Here is a 17,078-nt window from a genome sequence, read left to right on the forward strand (position 1 = left end):
GTATGTTCCAAACAGCAATACACACATCGGTTTATAATGACGACTTCGTGCTCGGATGAGTAATTCTTGAATACAAGTGTCAGGTATAGTTTTCGCTTATATTTCAGCCGAGAGAAGGTGGCATTATAGATAGGCACTTTGTGCACGTTCGTTAGACGTTACCACACGTTCGCCGCCAGTAGTACGCCACTGTGACGTTTGTATAATAGCTATGGAAGAGTTATCTGAAACACTTGCAATCTATAAGAATAAAATGTTGCCTCAACTCTCTTTAGAAAACGGCAAGTCTAATCTTGCAGGCCTGACATTTCCCTTTAACCCTCAATAAGTTCCATCGTTTCTTCAAGTAACTGCAACTGGTTTATTTCATCGTCAGTTGAACAAGCTTCGTCACTTTCGAATGGTGGCCGTATTTTACACGAGTAATAGCGCAATGGGACATGGTACAACGACGGAGCTCATCAAAGAAGCGAAACGCACTGCTACCTGAAATACAATGCACATACTGTTTCAACAAACCAATAGATCGTTCTTTCTGAGACAATTTACATACAGTCCCATATGATTGGAACTGGGTTTGATGTATGAACTCCATTAGAATAATGTTAGCTACTGCTTCATATTCCCGACAGAATTATCTTACCTGGACATTGCGCTGTGTATGATTTTTCTTTCTCTGTTCACTAAAAATATCTATATTGCCCAAGCATTCCATTTTCACACACTTTCTGGAACATAATGGAAGTTCTTTATGGCGTGATGACTTTCAGATAGTTAATACTATACAGGTAAGTCCGTCCAGCACCTAGAAAGCTCAATTTTTCACAGCTATTTCTGTGACACTTTTCCAACGACATCCACGTTCAAGTTCAACTCAGGTCTAGCAATCGTTCGGCTCGCTTTTGTATTGCCAACAGCAGCAGCTCGCCAACGTGAAAACGGTAATTTCTGCCTTCAGTTGAGGACGATGAAGTAATGACGAATGGAAGGAAATAGTGATACGCTGATCAGGTGTATTGTTAATGTATTCACCGGGGTACCACTGCTATCTCCGTTGACGGGCGTCTCGTATAGTCCATCTATCTATGCAAAACACCCCTAAAGGAGAACGGTAAGACTATTCGTTCGCTGCTAGCACTTTCGGTGGCTTTCGACATTCGCTTCTGAAGAAAAATAATCTTAGGCAGCAGAAACCGGACCTGCGCCCCCTGTTCTTTTTATTGGATTCGTTAGTTATTATATACAACTTAGTTCAATGTTTTACAATGTATTGCTAAAATATGCATCGCTTTAAATGACCTTAGGTATACATAGAGCTTGCAGCGTTCAGAAACGTGTTTTCAAAGAGCTGAAAGCGCACGGCAAAGGACAGGTGTCCATTAGATAAACACGTTGCTTGTTAAAGGAGGGAACTTTCACGCAGACATATGCATTTAGAAGGCTACAAAATTGTATATATTTGGTGTATATGTTTTGAACTGTACGTCCTCCACGCTTCGAATTGTGTATAATTTTCCGCTGATGTCTGCAGACGAATATATGCCATAAGCCGGGGCGGAAACCTGCATCAACATTGCAGAGCATAACCACCTTCAATATTCGTGGAATCAAGAGTTAAAAAATTCCGTGGATCTTTCAAGGGGCGGGCCCCTGGAGGCCTCCTATCTGATAACGCGTTACCATCACAAGGACATTAGACTACAGAACAGAATGCCAAACGATTAAAAAAAAACTCATTTTTAGTGTTCAATTTAACCAGTTAGCCATGTATTAACTTGCTTATCTACTAAAAATAAAGCAAAAGAAATCAGAGCTCATTGTTAGCTGAAGTGATTTTGTTCATTCCAAGTTTATCCAACGTTCAGCTCTTTTCATAAGAGTGATGAATCGCAAAGCACCTCTGCCCCTGAAGGCTGAATCGTCTGACTCGAACAGACACGAAGACCACATGCAAATCTAATTATCTCAGGACATAGCCTATTTGGCAACAACTTTAACGATGATGGTTTAGCCCTTTCAGTTTAGACATGAAATCCTTCTATCAGTTAGCGTCATCTAGTTCACCTTCGACAATCTTCTTGTCTTCCAACCTTTTTTGATTCCCTTGGGGCAGAAGTACGAAGAATTTAAATATATTGTATGTTGAGCGGTAGCGTGATCGATTTATCTACAATACGGAAATGTTCAGAATATACAATGCGAACAACTGTAAAACAGTTCAGTAATGATATGGTACGGATACTTGGGGCACACATGCCCTAGGGCTGTCAATAAGATAATGCATACGCATGAAGTGTTTGTTGAACTTCAAAAGTTTGCTTCTTATGTAGTGTGCGAAATCGTTTATGAAGTCTGCGGCTGTCAGTGGCCGCCGAGCAAACGTTCTGTATAATAGATGAGCTTAGGCCTGGCAAAGTCAACATTTCCTATCGGTTAAAACCTTTGTAGCAGTATCGCTACAAGCGATGACTGTTCACTCAAAATTCAAATATGACATGAATCTAACAAACAGCTAAAATTCAACTATTTGGGGGCCACAAAAACATTTGAAAAATGAGTAGTTCGTTTCATAAGCATGGACAATGGACTTTAGAAAAGCTACCACTATTCAACCTTGATAGGCAAAAACATGTAATTAGATTCGTCTGTTGTTTCCACATTATCTACATCCTTGCGAAAAAAATTACCTATGAACAAGTTGAACCCATCGATGGATGTAAGTTCTGATAAGTTGTGACCAAGCTAGTGGCATGTGTTTAGGGGAACGATTAATAGTTAGAAGCAGACTCACCAAGTCGCTGATAGGTATATTATTTTTATTGGCGTTACGCAGCAAGGGGAAAAATAAAATTTAAGACGCTTTTGATTATTATTGAATGCTGTGAATTAGTCGGCCCGTTTGAAGTCGCTCATTCGAAACTTCGTCTGATTGAGAAAACCTTAATTGCAACTGATACCGAAGTTACTGGATGACATTAGCTGCTCAGACTTAATTTTCGCCCAATATCCGCAATGAACATAGCTGGTATATATATATATATATATATACAATAAGAACATATTTTAGAGCATCAATTATATGCACTTTTTGTGACAGTGATCTATTAGCAACGAATCAATGTACCTATACAAACCGATTATCTCTTAAAGTCTTCGTTAATATGCTATGCCGTTGAAGATCCTGTGAGATAACCTTCCTAAGTAAGCATCCTATTTTGAATGAAAACTTTCATTTAGTATCGTTCTTCAGGAATATCATAACTTGATCATTTAATAGCAGAACAAAAAATCGGCTTCTTTTTTCGCTTCTACTCAACTACTCAGTCGCTAACAGCTCGCAGGTGATAGGCAAACTAGGCATGCAATCATTGCAACATAAAATAGAGTTATCGTATCGTGTGTATACTTTCTGCAGTGATTCTAATTTGTATTCAGGGCTGATGTGAGCATACGCACCGGAGCTGTACGTACACAAAATGGTTGGATTTGGACGTACGGAAGTCGATGTAAAGTACAATAACCTTCGAACGTTGAATACGCCGTACGCGATTCCTTTGTTCGTCCCCGTACTTGGCAGTGAACATATAATTCTGTCCGTACACGAGGGTTACGGCGATGATTAACGCTAGCAAGCAGGCACGCACGCACGCACGCACGCACGCACGCACGCACGCACACACGCACGCTATCGAGCATTTACATGTGATAAATAATCTGCTTGCAAAAAAATTGATAACTAGTACTTCTTTTCACAGAAATGAGCACCCCTTAACGCACTGACATAGCCGTAGTGGCCCTTATAACATTTACTCATTTTTACGTAACAGGTAATTTGTGAGCATCTACGTCCAATGGGAAATTCTGTCCCAATAAATCTATACATTAGCGACACGTACGAAAATACTCCATGAACTTTCGCTGCGCACACCAGCATCTAGACCGTTCGAACGCTTCATACTCTACAAAACACAGTAGGTTCAATTACTGCTATATGTTTGTAGATAGAAACAGCAAGTAACCATTGGAAACCAACTATCTATAGCGGAAAAGCTAGAAATGAATATGAGTTGGCCACCAGTGGGAACATGTCCATTTTATTCAAAGCAAATCAAGAAATTACTACCTATTTAGGCGGCAGATTGTTCACTCAAGATCGGCCTGTATGGCGTGCCATCGATTTCATATGTTATGAACTTTGTGCCATTTTCCTATTTGTGTGCATTACACAACTGGACGATTGCATGCGAGAATAATGTAAGCGTTAAACTGACTATTTCAACAGAAATACTTTATTAGGTTAGGATAGGAAGGGAGTAACGAACGTGATCACTATAAAATGAATCTGACGACGTTTCGTGGATTGATCTCTGTTTGTTGGTCAAGGGAAGATTTTAACAAACGATGCATTTTCCAAATTAACGTACTCTGTTATCTTCGTATGTCTAATAGAAGGTTGATTCTGACGCCATGTTTGCCGATAGTTCGATGTTGTGACAACTACGATCAGCGTCGAGAGTTTCCATCAATTTTGTACTAGCCAGGCGTTACGTTTGACGTCTGCACTGGTTGAATGAGAGAAGATATCGTGCAGTGCTTTCGAGCGATTTCGACTTTGATGATAATCGCTTTATTCCACAGCTGAACAGGACGAGCGAGAACCTGGGCAAACATTCGACCAAAGCAAATGTTGGAAACGATTGAAGATGTATGGTTTGCTGCGTTCATACCACCGAATTTTAGACACTGACAGGGAGCAGCAACTTGAAATTTCAACTGTAGAAGTTGCTAAACGTGCAGGTCTATTCGCTCTTCTAGCCTATACATCTATTGACCGAATGTACGGGCATGTTGGCTGTCAAGCGCTGCCCATTTCTGATGACGTTGCTTCTCTCAAAATATGTAATTATAGCATTTATCCACTACAGATGAACGGCGCGGTGAAGCTAATTCGAAGCCTAGGCAAACGGTAGTTACATAATTTTGAGAATATACTGTTCGGGTTTGAATTGTTCAGCAACGCGCGTGACGGTATTCAGTCATAATATTAGTAAATACAAATGGCACCCGCCAAATAGTGTTGCAATATGTTTTTAACACGAGTGCCTTCAAAACAAGAACAAATCTCAAACAAAGTTGCCTTTAAACAGATAGTAGAACGCCTTTCTAAACCGTAACCCTTCTACCCAAAGGTATTACGTTTTTAGCAGAACGCAATCATGTCTGTACTGGGCCCTCATCAGGGACTCATGGATGCTATGGTAAATTTGTCGTATCGTCTCAGGAAATGTCCCAGCATCTACATATTACAACGCAAAGTGCTAAAGCACCTAACCCCTAAAACGACGGAGATTTTCTTTATTGCGGGCATTTTTATTATAGGAGACTATGCGGGATGAATTGAAACGGCAAGGCCGGTGTCGTTAGAGAAAACAGAAAATTGGGGTGTGTCGAAGACACCCTGATTCACACGTTATCGTCAAATCCAAAAAAAAAACTCACACGTCAAATCGTTAGACCTTGGACGTGAGCAAAAGTTTCTACGCAATGTCCAGTGTTGGCCGTTGTTCACACAAGCAATTCCGTTCCGTACACTAAGAACCGTGCTAAATTTAGTTTACATGATTTTTTTCAGTTAGAAGTTACTTTTTTTGGCCGCTGTATTTGGCTCTCCAATTGAATCCGCGCTTGAACTTTACCGTATCTCAAGTAACCTTCGAACTAAAGTTTTTTTTCTGTCTCAATAATCGTGGCAAAAATACTGTGACATCAACATTTTCTTTCAAATTTCGCAGAAAGTGCTCATTTAGGTCTTAACGCCTGTATATACCAGTGTCTTTTTTTTTAGCGGCATAAGATGACCAGTAAATAGAATCGATTGTTGTAAATTGTCTTCAAGACGCTTTGTTCTCAATGCCCGGTTGTAACTACTGCCGGAACAGAATATGGAAAGTTACCAAGGGGAAGGGGGAGGAGGAGGAGGAGGAGGCATCACTCAGAGTTTTAAAATTAAGTTCGCTGCTATTTTTTTTCTTAATGTCGATTTTCCTATTTTCGATATATATTAAAGGTATATACAGTAAGCTACAATCAGTTTGATGGTTGATGCTACCTGTAAAAATGAAGGACCTTTTTTTTCTAAGATTACCTACAAGTTACCCCTTATTCGATATTATGGGCAAATATCAGCTCAATTTTGCTATAACTGAAGGTAAAATTAGCTTTGCAGAGAAGGTTTTTGACATCTTACAAACGTCTCCTTTTTTATTGAAGTTCCTATAGCAACGTAACTAGCAATGTACCGAAAACGCAACGGAGAATTGCCGAGCGGCCACATGCGAATCCTTAACTTAAGCAAACGGTTAGATTGGCCATTATGACTAATTTATTAATCAGCTGATCCCTATTAGATAAGTTAACGGGGCACATAGGTTTAGGCGAAAAAAATCGTAATGTTCGACGTTCACTAGATTGTTCAAAACTATAGATTTTTAAGAACACTTTCCGTGCATTTATGGAAATGAAGACATCTCTATTTTGTTCCCTTAACTGTCTACTTCTCATCTTGATTACGTCTACCGGCCGTATCACTATCAACATCTCAAGTACTTGGCAGTATTCAACTTCGAACCAATAACTAATCGGCTCCGGGCCTCTGTGTATATTATTGCAAACTTAAATACTAGCACAGACCTAACATCTATCGGATTTCTTGACTTCCGTGGGGATCTTTACCAATACCAGCAAAAACAGCACAACTCTATTGGCGAAGAGGATGGGCTGAGCCAGCCTGATATGAAATCCGTGAGTACCCGTGTTCAGTTTTTTCAAATAACAACATGAAGAAATAGCAGACCTTTGAGATAAGAAGTGTGCTTCTCTTGGGTTCGAATGATAACGGTTCATCATTCTCAAAGTACAAAGAACGATGATGATTATAACGACAATGTTCTTGTTTATTATGATTACTGTTTGCTTATTGTGCTTGTCTGTGTAGGGGTGGGCGGGCTAGCTTGGTAGTAGCCGATGCGACTCGCCAGGGTCGTGGGGAAAGCGGCTTAGTTGTTAGCAAAAGCGCTGCCGCTGTTGCTGGCGCCAGTACTGCTTTGCAGTACACTCGCTGCACCATTCACAGACAGATAAACAGATAGTCCAACGCATATAGCCCCCACAGGCATATATACATGAAACAGCGCGTCTTGGACATCACAAGAGCTTAAATAGTAGCAGAGGAAAGTACGCCTGATCGGTCGCGACAGAAAGTCTCTTCAGAGACTATCCACGGAGAACAAACGAGAGAAAACCAAACGAGCGAGACGATATGTACAAGGTAGCCAAAATAGGGTATACAAAAGAGGTGACCTTTTCTAACCTTTTTTTTTTAAAGTCCGATAGCTAGCGTCCCAATGGGCATGATGCCTGTGCCACGGTGGAGACCGCATCCGGAGTCTCCTAGCATCCTTTTCAAGGATGTTGTAGGGCCAAACGTGTGTATGTGTGGGTGCCATGTACGAACAGTGTACAACTTTCGAACCTGGCAGGACGTGAGTAGCCAGAAATCTAAAGTAGCAATGTGAAATGAGGTTATCAGTGAAACCAGCTGAGGCAACGAGACCCGTTGTCTCCGACCCGTGGAGTATCGATTAACATCTCTGTATATGAGAATCTGTACTCGCTGAGCGCAGCCGACTATAGTTTGCTCTAACAGTTAATATCGAACGTTGTTAAACTTGGCTGTTCCTGTGTTCTCTTCAAGCAGTTTATCGATGACTTGTTTAGTAAAATCGTGGCCTATTATATGGTGCAATGTTAGTATAGCTATGTTTAGCTGTTCTGGTCCCTTCTCGATATAGTACACACACACGCTCCTACAACCCAGCAATAAGCGCTTCTGTGGGGCGCTATGGCCTAATTGTACTATGCGCCCACTTAGACTATGTATACTATGCGTTGAGTTTAGCTTAAATTAATTAGTGGCTTTTATAATTCCATTGGCTCACATTTAAGATATTCCGCAGCTTCTTTGAAACGTAAGCGGCCGAATCTTAGCAGGGAGCCGATCAAAATAATTGTTTATGGCATAAACTTTTCTTTTTTCTATTCTCATTTAAATCAATCGAATAGATAATTTTCTTCATTTTGCATTGTAGCTATTGAATGAATAAAAACGATAATATGGTTTTCTACTTTTGTCATGATGGATTGTTATTATTCCATTTTTTTTTCTGCCTCTGTGTCAGCTTGCCGTACTAGCTTCAGTGGCTCTTGCCGCTTGGGCTCTGCCACATCCCGCTTATGGACCCGGGGTCGCACCACTAGCGTACGCTGCAGCCTCACCTATCGTAGCCAAAATCGCCGAGCCTATCTATCCTCCACAGCCGTACTCATTTGGCTACGAAACGGTAGACGAGTACGGAACAAAAAGTGCCCGGCATGAAGAGTCTGATGGGCACAACAACAAAAAGGGTTCATATTCCTTCACCGACGCTCATGGCATCTCGCGTCGTGTTGATTACGTCGCCGATGCGGCAGGTTTTCGCGCCACCGTCAATACGAACGAGCCTGGGACAGCGCCCTCGGCACCGGCTGCAGCACTCTTCAATGCCCCTTCACCGCTTAAAAAAGTTGCGGTAGCAGCAGCCGCTCCGATTGCCGCTTATGCGCACGCTCCAACCTACGGGCGCCCTCATCATATCTAGTGTGAAATCGATTCCCTAAAGAGAGAAGTTACCAATTTTTAGTTATTCTGTATATTGTAGCTCCTGAGGTCTACGTTTCTTTAAACATATCGACATGACCCCTTAAGAACTGAATATCATGTCGGCTTAATAAATGCTCAATAGAGCACGTATGCCTTTTGTCCTAAAAGATATTGAAAGACTAAGCTAAGTCATTATCTTTTTCACTGTATTCTATACTTAGGAACTAAGTACTTGGCCTGTTTAAATTTGATAAAACTAACTATCATTACTACCAGGGTCTGATCATACCGTTCTAATCCGACTAAAGACAGCATGTTTCCATAGACGCAAGCGAGAAAATAGATAGAACAGTTACTGCATTTTAGACGCTGTTCTAAGTCGGTCTTGCCTTCCATGTCAATGGTGTGTATACAAAGTACGAAAGCATATTAATTGCCAATCATTCGCTCTCTCTATCTATGTATATGTATATATATATATATATATATATATATATATCAGTACGTCGATTAAATACTGAGGGTTATCGAAGGATGCTCTGAATAAAGTTACCGCCTATTTCTCTTATAGACATAAGTTTGTGGGTTAATATTTTTACATAAGCATGTGATGAAAATTTTTTTATCAGCAATAGCATTTTTTCTATAGCAGAATAGAATGTTTATTAGTATACAGTGGTTAATTGTCATGGCCTAAGGTGTAGCTACTGGAATAATTATAATGGCGCTGTATTCGTGCCGGAGCACAGACACAAGCTCCACCTGGGTTTTTGTTATCGCGTTACAGAGGGAAAACAGCATGTCTTTAGGAAATCACACCCTATGACTCGACCCTATCAAGAACGATCTGGAAATCTACCATATCTTGAACACCAACAACTACTTATAATATTTATTCTGTAATGTTTTAAACAGAACCGCCAAATGTTTGCTGGACCCATGCAATTTTTGACCCGAAATTTTCCTAAATTTAAGACAAAATATATTTGTCAATAGGCTAACGTAGTCAAGTACATGAGATATAGTTAGAATACGGTAGCACGCTGATGGAACGACTAACACCGTGCGGCTAAATTATACTTACTACTACTTAATAACAGTAGCAAAAATAATCCATTTACAGTTGTCACTAACCAGTCTTAAAGCAACAGCTTGTTAAGTAAAAACACAGTCAACATTTTATACAATCAATCTCTTCCCCGTACAATTCAACGTTTATTAATGTATTGGTATTATTGATATATAGATGTATTTTTATCTATATATTGTGAGTTTGCCATTATCAGCTCATTACTATCACCATACTTGTCTTCGCCGTTGTCTTCATGATTGTTCATCATTCAGTTAATGCGCGGTGTATTGTCATCAGCTAACATTATGTCTATAAAAATGTACATCGCAGATGAAAATAGGACTATACAATTGAAACAAAAGGAAGAGAGAAAACGGGTTTGCACCGAAGTTTCCTACGGCATATTGCCGTAAATATATGCGTTCATTATGTAGCCGATCTAAAACACATAGTAGACTTTGGTCGTTTTTGGTGTCGATGACTGATGAGTCACATCGTTTACCTTTGCGCGCCCCCTCCCTCCCTCCCTCCCTCTCTCTTTCCTCCCCCAGCTTTGCCCAGATTCACACCGCACCAGAACAGTAATAATGATAACGGAATTCCGCTCGCGATATATTTTTTCGAATTTCTCATACGTTTTAATTTTGTTCGCATCCTTGCAAAGAAGAGCATGCCTCCTTCAGCGCTTTCAATGAATTAATCGATTTTTATATTGTACCCTATATATTTGACTTTTACATGTGTATATATGTATCCGTCTACATATAAGCTCTTAATTCTTTAGTTGTGTATATATATATATATATATATATATATATATAATCTCGCTACTATCTAAACGTACTCTCGGATAGTTTTTCGCCGTCTGTTGATCATTCAGTGGCTAGTCAACAGGGGCATTATTTGCGATTTGAAAGTGATTGTGTCGTCGCAGTTCCTTATCGAGTGGCCAGCAATTGCCGTTCGTTTATAAAAGAAAACGTCATAAAACAAATAATGCTGAAACAGCCACACGGGTGGTTATGTACTTGTCATAGAAACATGTTACCTTGGAATCGAGGGCTTAAAATCGCAGATTGTACAACAGAGCTGCATACAATTCTACTTAGATAGCAAAAAAAAAAAAGGTCAAAATTAGCTGGTAAACCGCTATTAATTGTACTCTTGATTATTACTAGTTATTAATTGAAAAAATCAACCATCATGGCGGTAGTTTCGATGGAGAGCGGAAAACGAGATCGATTTTGTTGGGTCGAAAGCCAAGGTCCCCGATCCAGATAGTAACATGGCACACGCACAGTATAACATTGTACAACATTAGACATCGTTATTAAAATGGGTTATATTTATGGAAAGAGATGTACAATCCGTGTCGCTCTTTGATGCAAACCATTCTATTATTCGGTCAATATATTCATTTACTGGTACATACGTACGCTCACCTAATCTAGGCATGTGTTTCGTTGGCTTATGGTCACTCTGTATCATTTGTCTCGGACAATGAAAGTCACATATGGCGCTTACATTTATATATCTGCATGTATATATATATATATATATATATATATATATATATATATATATATATATAGATAAACAGGTGTCGATTCTTTTCATATACTTATATTTGGATTGAGACAAGCGCAGCTACCCGGAAGCCAATATCGAAAACTTCGCAAAGCTTCAAAGGAAAACATGCATGAAGTTGCTTGATATATGAATGTATTTAAAACTGGTTTAAAAGCTGTGTGTAAGCATCGAATTAAGGTACGTCAGACTCGCTTCCTACATTATTATTTGATTCTTTAGCGAAGTATCTTTACAAATTTTTACCCTTAATTTGTTACTTACTTTTCGCAATTTGACGTATGTTCGAAAGTTAAATTTTTTTTTCATCTATCTATCTATATCTGAAATCAACGTATATTCTTGCGTTGTTCTTGCTCGTATTAACGTTTTTGCATTCATATTGATCCTGTTAGTTGCATCTTTAGTGGTTCCATAGCCAGTGATTAGAAAATAGTTCTGTAATGACCGTTGTCGTGCATGGGATGTTTATTGGCGGTGATTAGTATTGCTTTGTTTCAAGACCGGGAAATTCTACACTTAAACGGGTCGCATGGCACATCGGTTCTGAGAGACCGATATATGGCGGCAACAGCGGCGGCAGCAGCGGCGGCGGCGGCGGCGGCGGCGGCGGCGGCGGCAACCCGATTTAGTGGCCCAGACTCGAATGAATCCCGCCTTTTCTCTGTTATGTATTGCTGAGAACACATTGACCGGCCCGTGGCAGCCGGAACGGCAAGAAGCACCTAAACTTCGTGTGCTCCAGAGCGCATTCACTTACACGTGATCACGGGACTCACGGTCACAAGAATCAAGTTCGAAGACAGATCAAACAAAAGATATTCGTTATCATTATCATTGTTAGTACTATATTGATGAGTGAAGATACAGAAATACGGATTATAATAATAACAGTATCCTTGGTAGTGGTAGTAGTATTTAGTAACAAGAACAGCATCAACAACCCATATATTGCGTATTCAGGGTTGCGTCGTCCTATGTTTGTTTGCAATCCCACGTTGTTGATTGTTACTACAGTTGTTATTATTGTGTGATTATGAGCGAGTTCACGAATCGGTACGCCCTATGATAGCATCGTATAGGGAACAAAAGTACTATGTCTTCAGAGGAAGGCTTTTGCGGAATAGTTAATACTGATAGCGGCAACGTTAGGTAGTTGAAGATCGATTTGCGGTATCATAAGTGAGGGATTGGCAAAAACAATTGTTGGGACTACGAGAAGTTCGGCATTGGCTATCACGATTTGGTATTTTCAGTGCCAATTATTGCTTGTGATACTAGACCTCTTAAAACTGTGTAGCTTCTGTTATTTAATACATATCATGCACTAAATCCCTATTGTAAAAAATTAAATAAAATATATTGGTGATTATACCTTTCCGATAGTGTAGTCTGATTGCAGCGAGATCAGAAAACACAACAGTGGTATCATCATGAGAATGTAATGAGACGCCTGCAGCAGACTTATATAATCGACAGTATTCGAACGCAAAGACGGTTAAGGAAGGACTTCACCACAACAGGATTAGTTGTTGATAAAATTCAGTAACATCTGAAGAGGTTAACTCTTGACTATAGGCCCCTAGAGTATATAAATCTGTTCTTAATAAATAATATAGTAACTGTTTTTATAGACACCGAAACGAAGACCCTACACCAATGGCCTCGAAAATGAGGCCAAACTAAAAGCTGAATTATACATATTGTAGATGCCGCTAAATGGAGAACGACGTTTGAAATTAAAAATTCACTTCAGTATAGCTTAAGGTTGTCTGCTCAGTTAATCGGTTGTAGTTGCTAATGTAGCTCTGTGTTACCAATGGCTGAAATGCTAAAATCGGACCAAAAACGAATTACTAGACAGGTTACAAGCGCCGCCGTTATCGAGTCCGTCAGTTATGAGTAAGTGAATTTTTACTACATGTTCTAGCATATATCGAGGCGTCAATAGTTCAAACTTTGTATTAAATGTGATTTCAACACGCCATAAAAGTGGGCAACCTATTATTGTCCTAGCTGACTGACTGTCAAAATGTGCTACTCTCTGCGGGTTTTCGTGGCTTAAAAGCTTTGTGAGGCCTAATTTTCAGGTGAGTCGAGACATTTTTTTGGACAATAAATTGTTAGGACATCCTGGTCTGCAGTATGAATGAACTCCTGTGGTGCACATAATAGACGATGTCACTACCATAGCATGTTAAATAGCATGTTGAAACTAGTAGCTGTTGAAATTTTGTGTAAGTGCCTCATGTTCCCATTAGTGCCTTGAATCTGCTTTGAGCGTCTGTCAGTTACATCATCAGCTTGTCCAATGTAAATTTCAGGTGACCCGATTGTTGGAGTCCGGCTAGCAATGGTACGCTAGCAGAGCGTGAATTTTGTAACATTCCCATATTATAGTTAAGCTATAATTAGATCGGAGTAAATTATTCAAGAGATTATAGGATGACTTTCGTGTTTTTTCTACGAGCTGGTGCAATTTGTTTTCCGTGGCATCATCCAGCTGAACTACTTGGTTTTGTGATTTCAATAGGAATGATATTTCTCTTTTCTGCATAAACAACCAATGGGGGGTTCGCTTCGCTTATCCTAAACACAAGATATTATCCCCTAGTAAATACACGATTACGACTTACTTAAGGGATTTTGATATATTCAAGGCGAAATATCATTCTAGTCGGTATTAAAGCAGACGTTGGTCAGATTACTCTATTCATACATGGTATATAGCTTGGCATTCGTTTTTAGTTACGCCGAAAAAAAGCTGCCGACCTGAAAGCAACTGGACCGTGATCTTTCGAGTCGTAGGGACGCGTTCGCAGTGTTAGATATTATTACTAATTTATCACTAACGTCGCTGCTAGCCGACTTCTGTTAATAAAGAAGCTAGAAATAACACGATCATCGTCAGCGTCATTGGAGAATGTATCTAACAGCGCTCATATTTATGAATGGGTCTCATAATTGCTTTTATAACAATCTGTTACGGTTAGAGATAAAATTCGGTCATTTTTATCTCTATTCATTGTTCTACATTCGATTTCAATCAGGCGAAACTTATTTTACCTCATACATAGGTTCCATTGTATATACAGAGTAGTATATAGGCATATTTTTATTCCCCGGACGATTTTTCGAAAAGGAATAAATAACTACTGTCATCGAATATGACGAACGAAAAACGTGATTACCTAACGTCTGCACAATCTACGTACACGGTCTGTACGTAGAAATTACCTAAAGCTTCCCTTTGGTGACCAGCTTGTGTTACTACACATCTACCTTCAGTAAATGATTTGATGCACGCATTGAAAGACAGCTGGCAAAAGGTCGCCGAAAAGTGCCTCGACTTCCATCATTTTCGTCAGTCTGAAAGCACGAGGGTAAAGTTGGAAAATACTCTTACTTACGTAGAATCTCATTGCGCGTCAGTCACCCAGCGTATGCGGTAATACCTGTTACATGTGCATTTGAAATTTCACCACAAGAATCTATACCCACCTCGATAAGCTATCTAGGAAATACTAACGCTAGCAGCGTCGTGATCTTATTGGTACGATATCTGTAAATACGTTGCGGACAATTATGATACTACAAATGACACTGATAATTACCATTATATTAAGTAGTTTTTCTGTTGACTGTTTAATGGCGTATAAAAAGTGGAAGCTTAACACAGCAATGTGAAAAGGGCCCCACGATGAGAAAGACAAAGGTATAGGTACAATGGATGGATTGATCTATTTCGTGGTTGAAAGCTAACTCTGTGATCTGAAACTCTGAACAGGTAAAATTGTTAGCTGAACGAAAAAAAAAAAAACCCTAAGTCTCCTTTCCTTAGCTAATAGGTCAACTCTAATGCTACCTAATGAGGCTCAAGTGCCAAAGCGCTTCACCGCTTCGTATCCGGTCAGAAACTGATACACAAATCATGACCGCCTTAACAAGGCTTTGTAGCTTTTCCGATTGTCATTCAATTCAGCTTACTCCTACAACATAGGCTTGTTAACGCATATCCTGACTGGTTTTCCGGGCAGTATTTGAAATGTGCCAGTTTGTGTGCCAATTGATAACAACCAATTTCTATTTCCTCATTGCTCCGAGGTGTCGTTAACGTGGCTGAACGTTTCTCGGATGCCCGAAACTGTGTTCGACCGTGTTTCATGCGTTATAGACTCGCTCTATTGTAATGAATACAAATTACTAATTCACGAAGTAAATCATTATGTACATATGGCTGATTGCTTTAAAAATAAATGTGACAGCATAGACTGTTGGGATTTGCATCTTCTTTTTGACGTCTTTTCTAATAAACGTTTCCAGTTGACCGTACAGGCCAGACGTTATTGTATTTAATACACATCCCTAGTTCTTCCAGTAATCCGTATACTTCTGATGCTACGAAATGTATCATACATTCACTCATAGATGCCTGTCTTGTATATCCCGATCCGTTTACATATGTATATATATATATATATATTTTAAATTAATGTATTTCAACATGGTATGGCCTTGCCACAATATATAGTGTTGTTTCTTTTGTATCGATTTTGTATTAAAAGAGCCTATCTTTTGCTTAGTTTGGAAAGCTTCCTTTTTCATCCTATATTGGTCAGCACCATGTTCGCTTCCTTGGTATTTTGATGCCTCTAACTTATTTCAATAGAGCCTTGTATCCGTTTACGTCTTACCCTAACCACCAATAATTATAACGATTATCAATGTCACCGTTTAGTCAGCGTAGATCAACCTTTACAAAGCCTTCTCAGTATATTTCCTCTCGTTTATCGATATTAGCTTACGGTCCATATTCTGTCCGTAGCTGTAAATCCGTCCGCTGCGTAAATTTTTAAAATATTCTGTCTTACTAACCCTCGAAAGTTTACGTGACACCATAATTTGGCGTCTTAATTGTAAAAAAAAAAAGAATCAACATTTGTTACCCACAAGGTATTACACCAGGTTACAGAGGCAAACAAAAAGGCCGTTCGTTGTTCCTTTTTACCGTTTTAAATTGCAATTACTTTGCAAGTTACGATACAACGATGACGCATGTTCGATATATATATATATTGTTGACATGTTGCTTGGCACGATTCAAGCGTTTACCTTGCCTGCTGAAACGTAAGTATCCGTTTCGCCGACGTAACAATTTTCAGACTGTGCCTATACAAATATCAAGAAATGATTGAAAAACATCAGATCGATGAGACTGCGAACAGAATTGTGCAGTTACATATACATATATATATATATATCCTCGTACGTTATAACCCTTTTGTGTTTTACGGCTGTGAACGGGCCCTACCTTATATACACTACATTTTCCATTGACATACTCATTCCTACCATGGACTCGTTCGCTTGCATGGCAATAAGCAGCTGTCGAATAAAACGAGCCTCAAATGTGTCCATGTTAAATTTACATATTCGTAGATATCGGCGCAGACAACATCTTCGTAATATGGACACTGCTACGAAGTGCAGCCATTTCGAAGACGCGTCTCTGATAGAGGTGATCCCAAATCGACGCTAAACGTACCAAAGCCACCATTGATCTTTACACGTAATGCGCCATTTTCATTGGCAAAAGAGTAACGTAATAAATAGCGGAATTCGTACAGACATAGATGGTCCGTACGAAGCGATCATTTTGTTTTTAATGATTTAGATCGTTCTACTGTCTCACGCGAGCGTTCTTTGTAAATATCGAGTATA

The 17,078-nt window shown here is 39.5% G+C and overlaps 1 protein-coding gene and 2 long non-coding RNA genes across 3 annotated transcripts; 2 read left to right on the forward strand and 1 right to left on the reverse strand.

The window, feature by feature from the left end:
* The first annotated feature begins 7,169 nt into the window (after nucleotides 1–7,169).
* On the forward strand, nucleotides 7,170–8,875 carry LOC111247003 (cuticle protein 10.9-like). The gene is made up of 2 exons (XM_022797513.2): nucleotides 7,170–7,327; nucleotides 8,238–8,875. The coding sequence occupies exons 1-2, from the start codon at nucleotides 7,319–7,321 to the stop codon at nucleotides 8,694–8,696; spliced, it is 468 nt and encodes a 155-aa protein (XP_022653248.1). The 5' UTR covers nucleotides 7,170–7,318; the 3' UTR covers nucleotides 8,697–8,875.
* Nucleotides 8,876–9,875: 1,000 nt separating this feature from the next.
* LOC147756676 (uncharacterized) lies at nucleotides 9,876–12,870 on the reverse strand. The gene is made up of 2 exons (XR_015324769.1): nucleotides 12,733–12,870; nucleotides 9,876–12,131 (listed from the first exon to the last, which is right to left on the reverse strand). It is a non-coding gene; the product is annotated as an uncharacterized LOC147756676 (long non-coding RNA).
* A 439-nt stretch (nucleotides 12,871–13,309) lies between these two features.
* On the forward strand, nucleotides 13,310–15,650 carry LOC147756677 (uncharacterized). The gene is made up of 2 exons (XR_015324768.1): nucleotides 13,310–13,447; nucleotides 13,682–15,650. It is a non-coding gene; the product is annotated as an uncharacterized LOC147756677 (long non-coding RNA).
* The last annotated feature ends 1,428 nt before the right edge of the window (nucleotides 15,651–17,078 follow it).

This window comes from Varroa destructor, unplaced genomic scaffold (genome assembly GCF_002443255.2).
Source record: "Varroa destructor unplaced genomic scaffold, Vdes_3.0 BEIS01000003.1, whole genome shotgun sequence".
Taxonomy (NCBI): Eukaryota; Metazoa; Arthropoda; class Arachnida; order Mesostigmata; family Varroidae; genus Varroa; species Varroa destructor.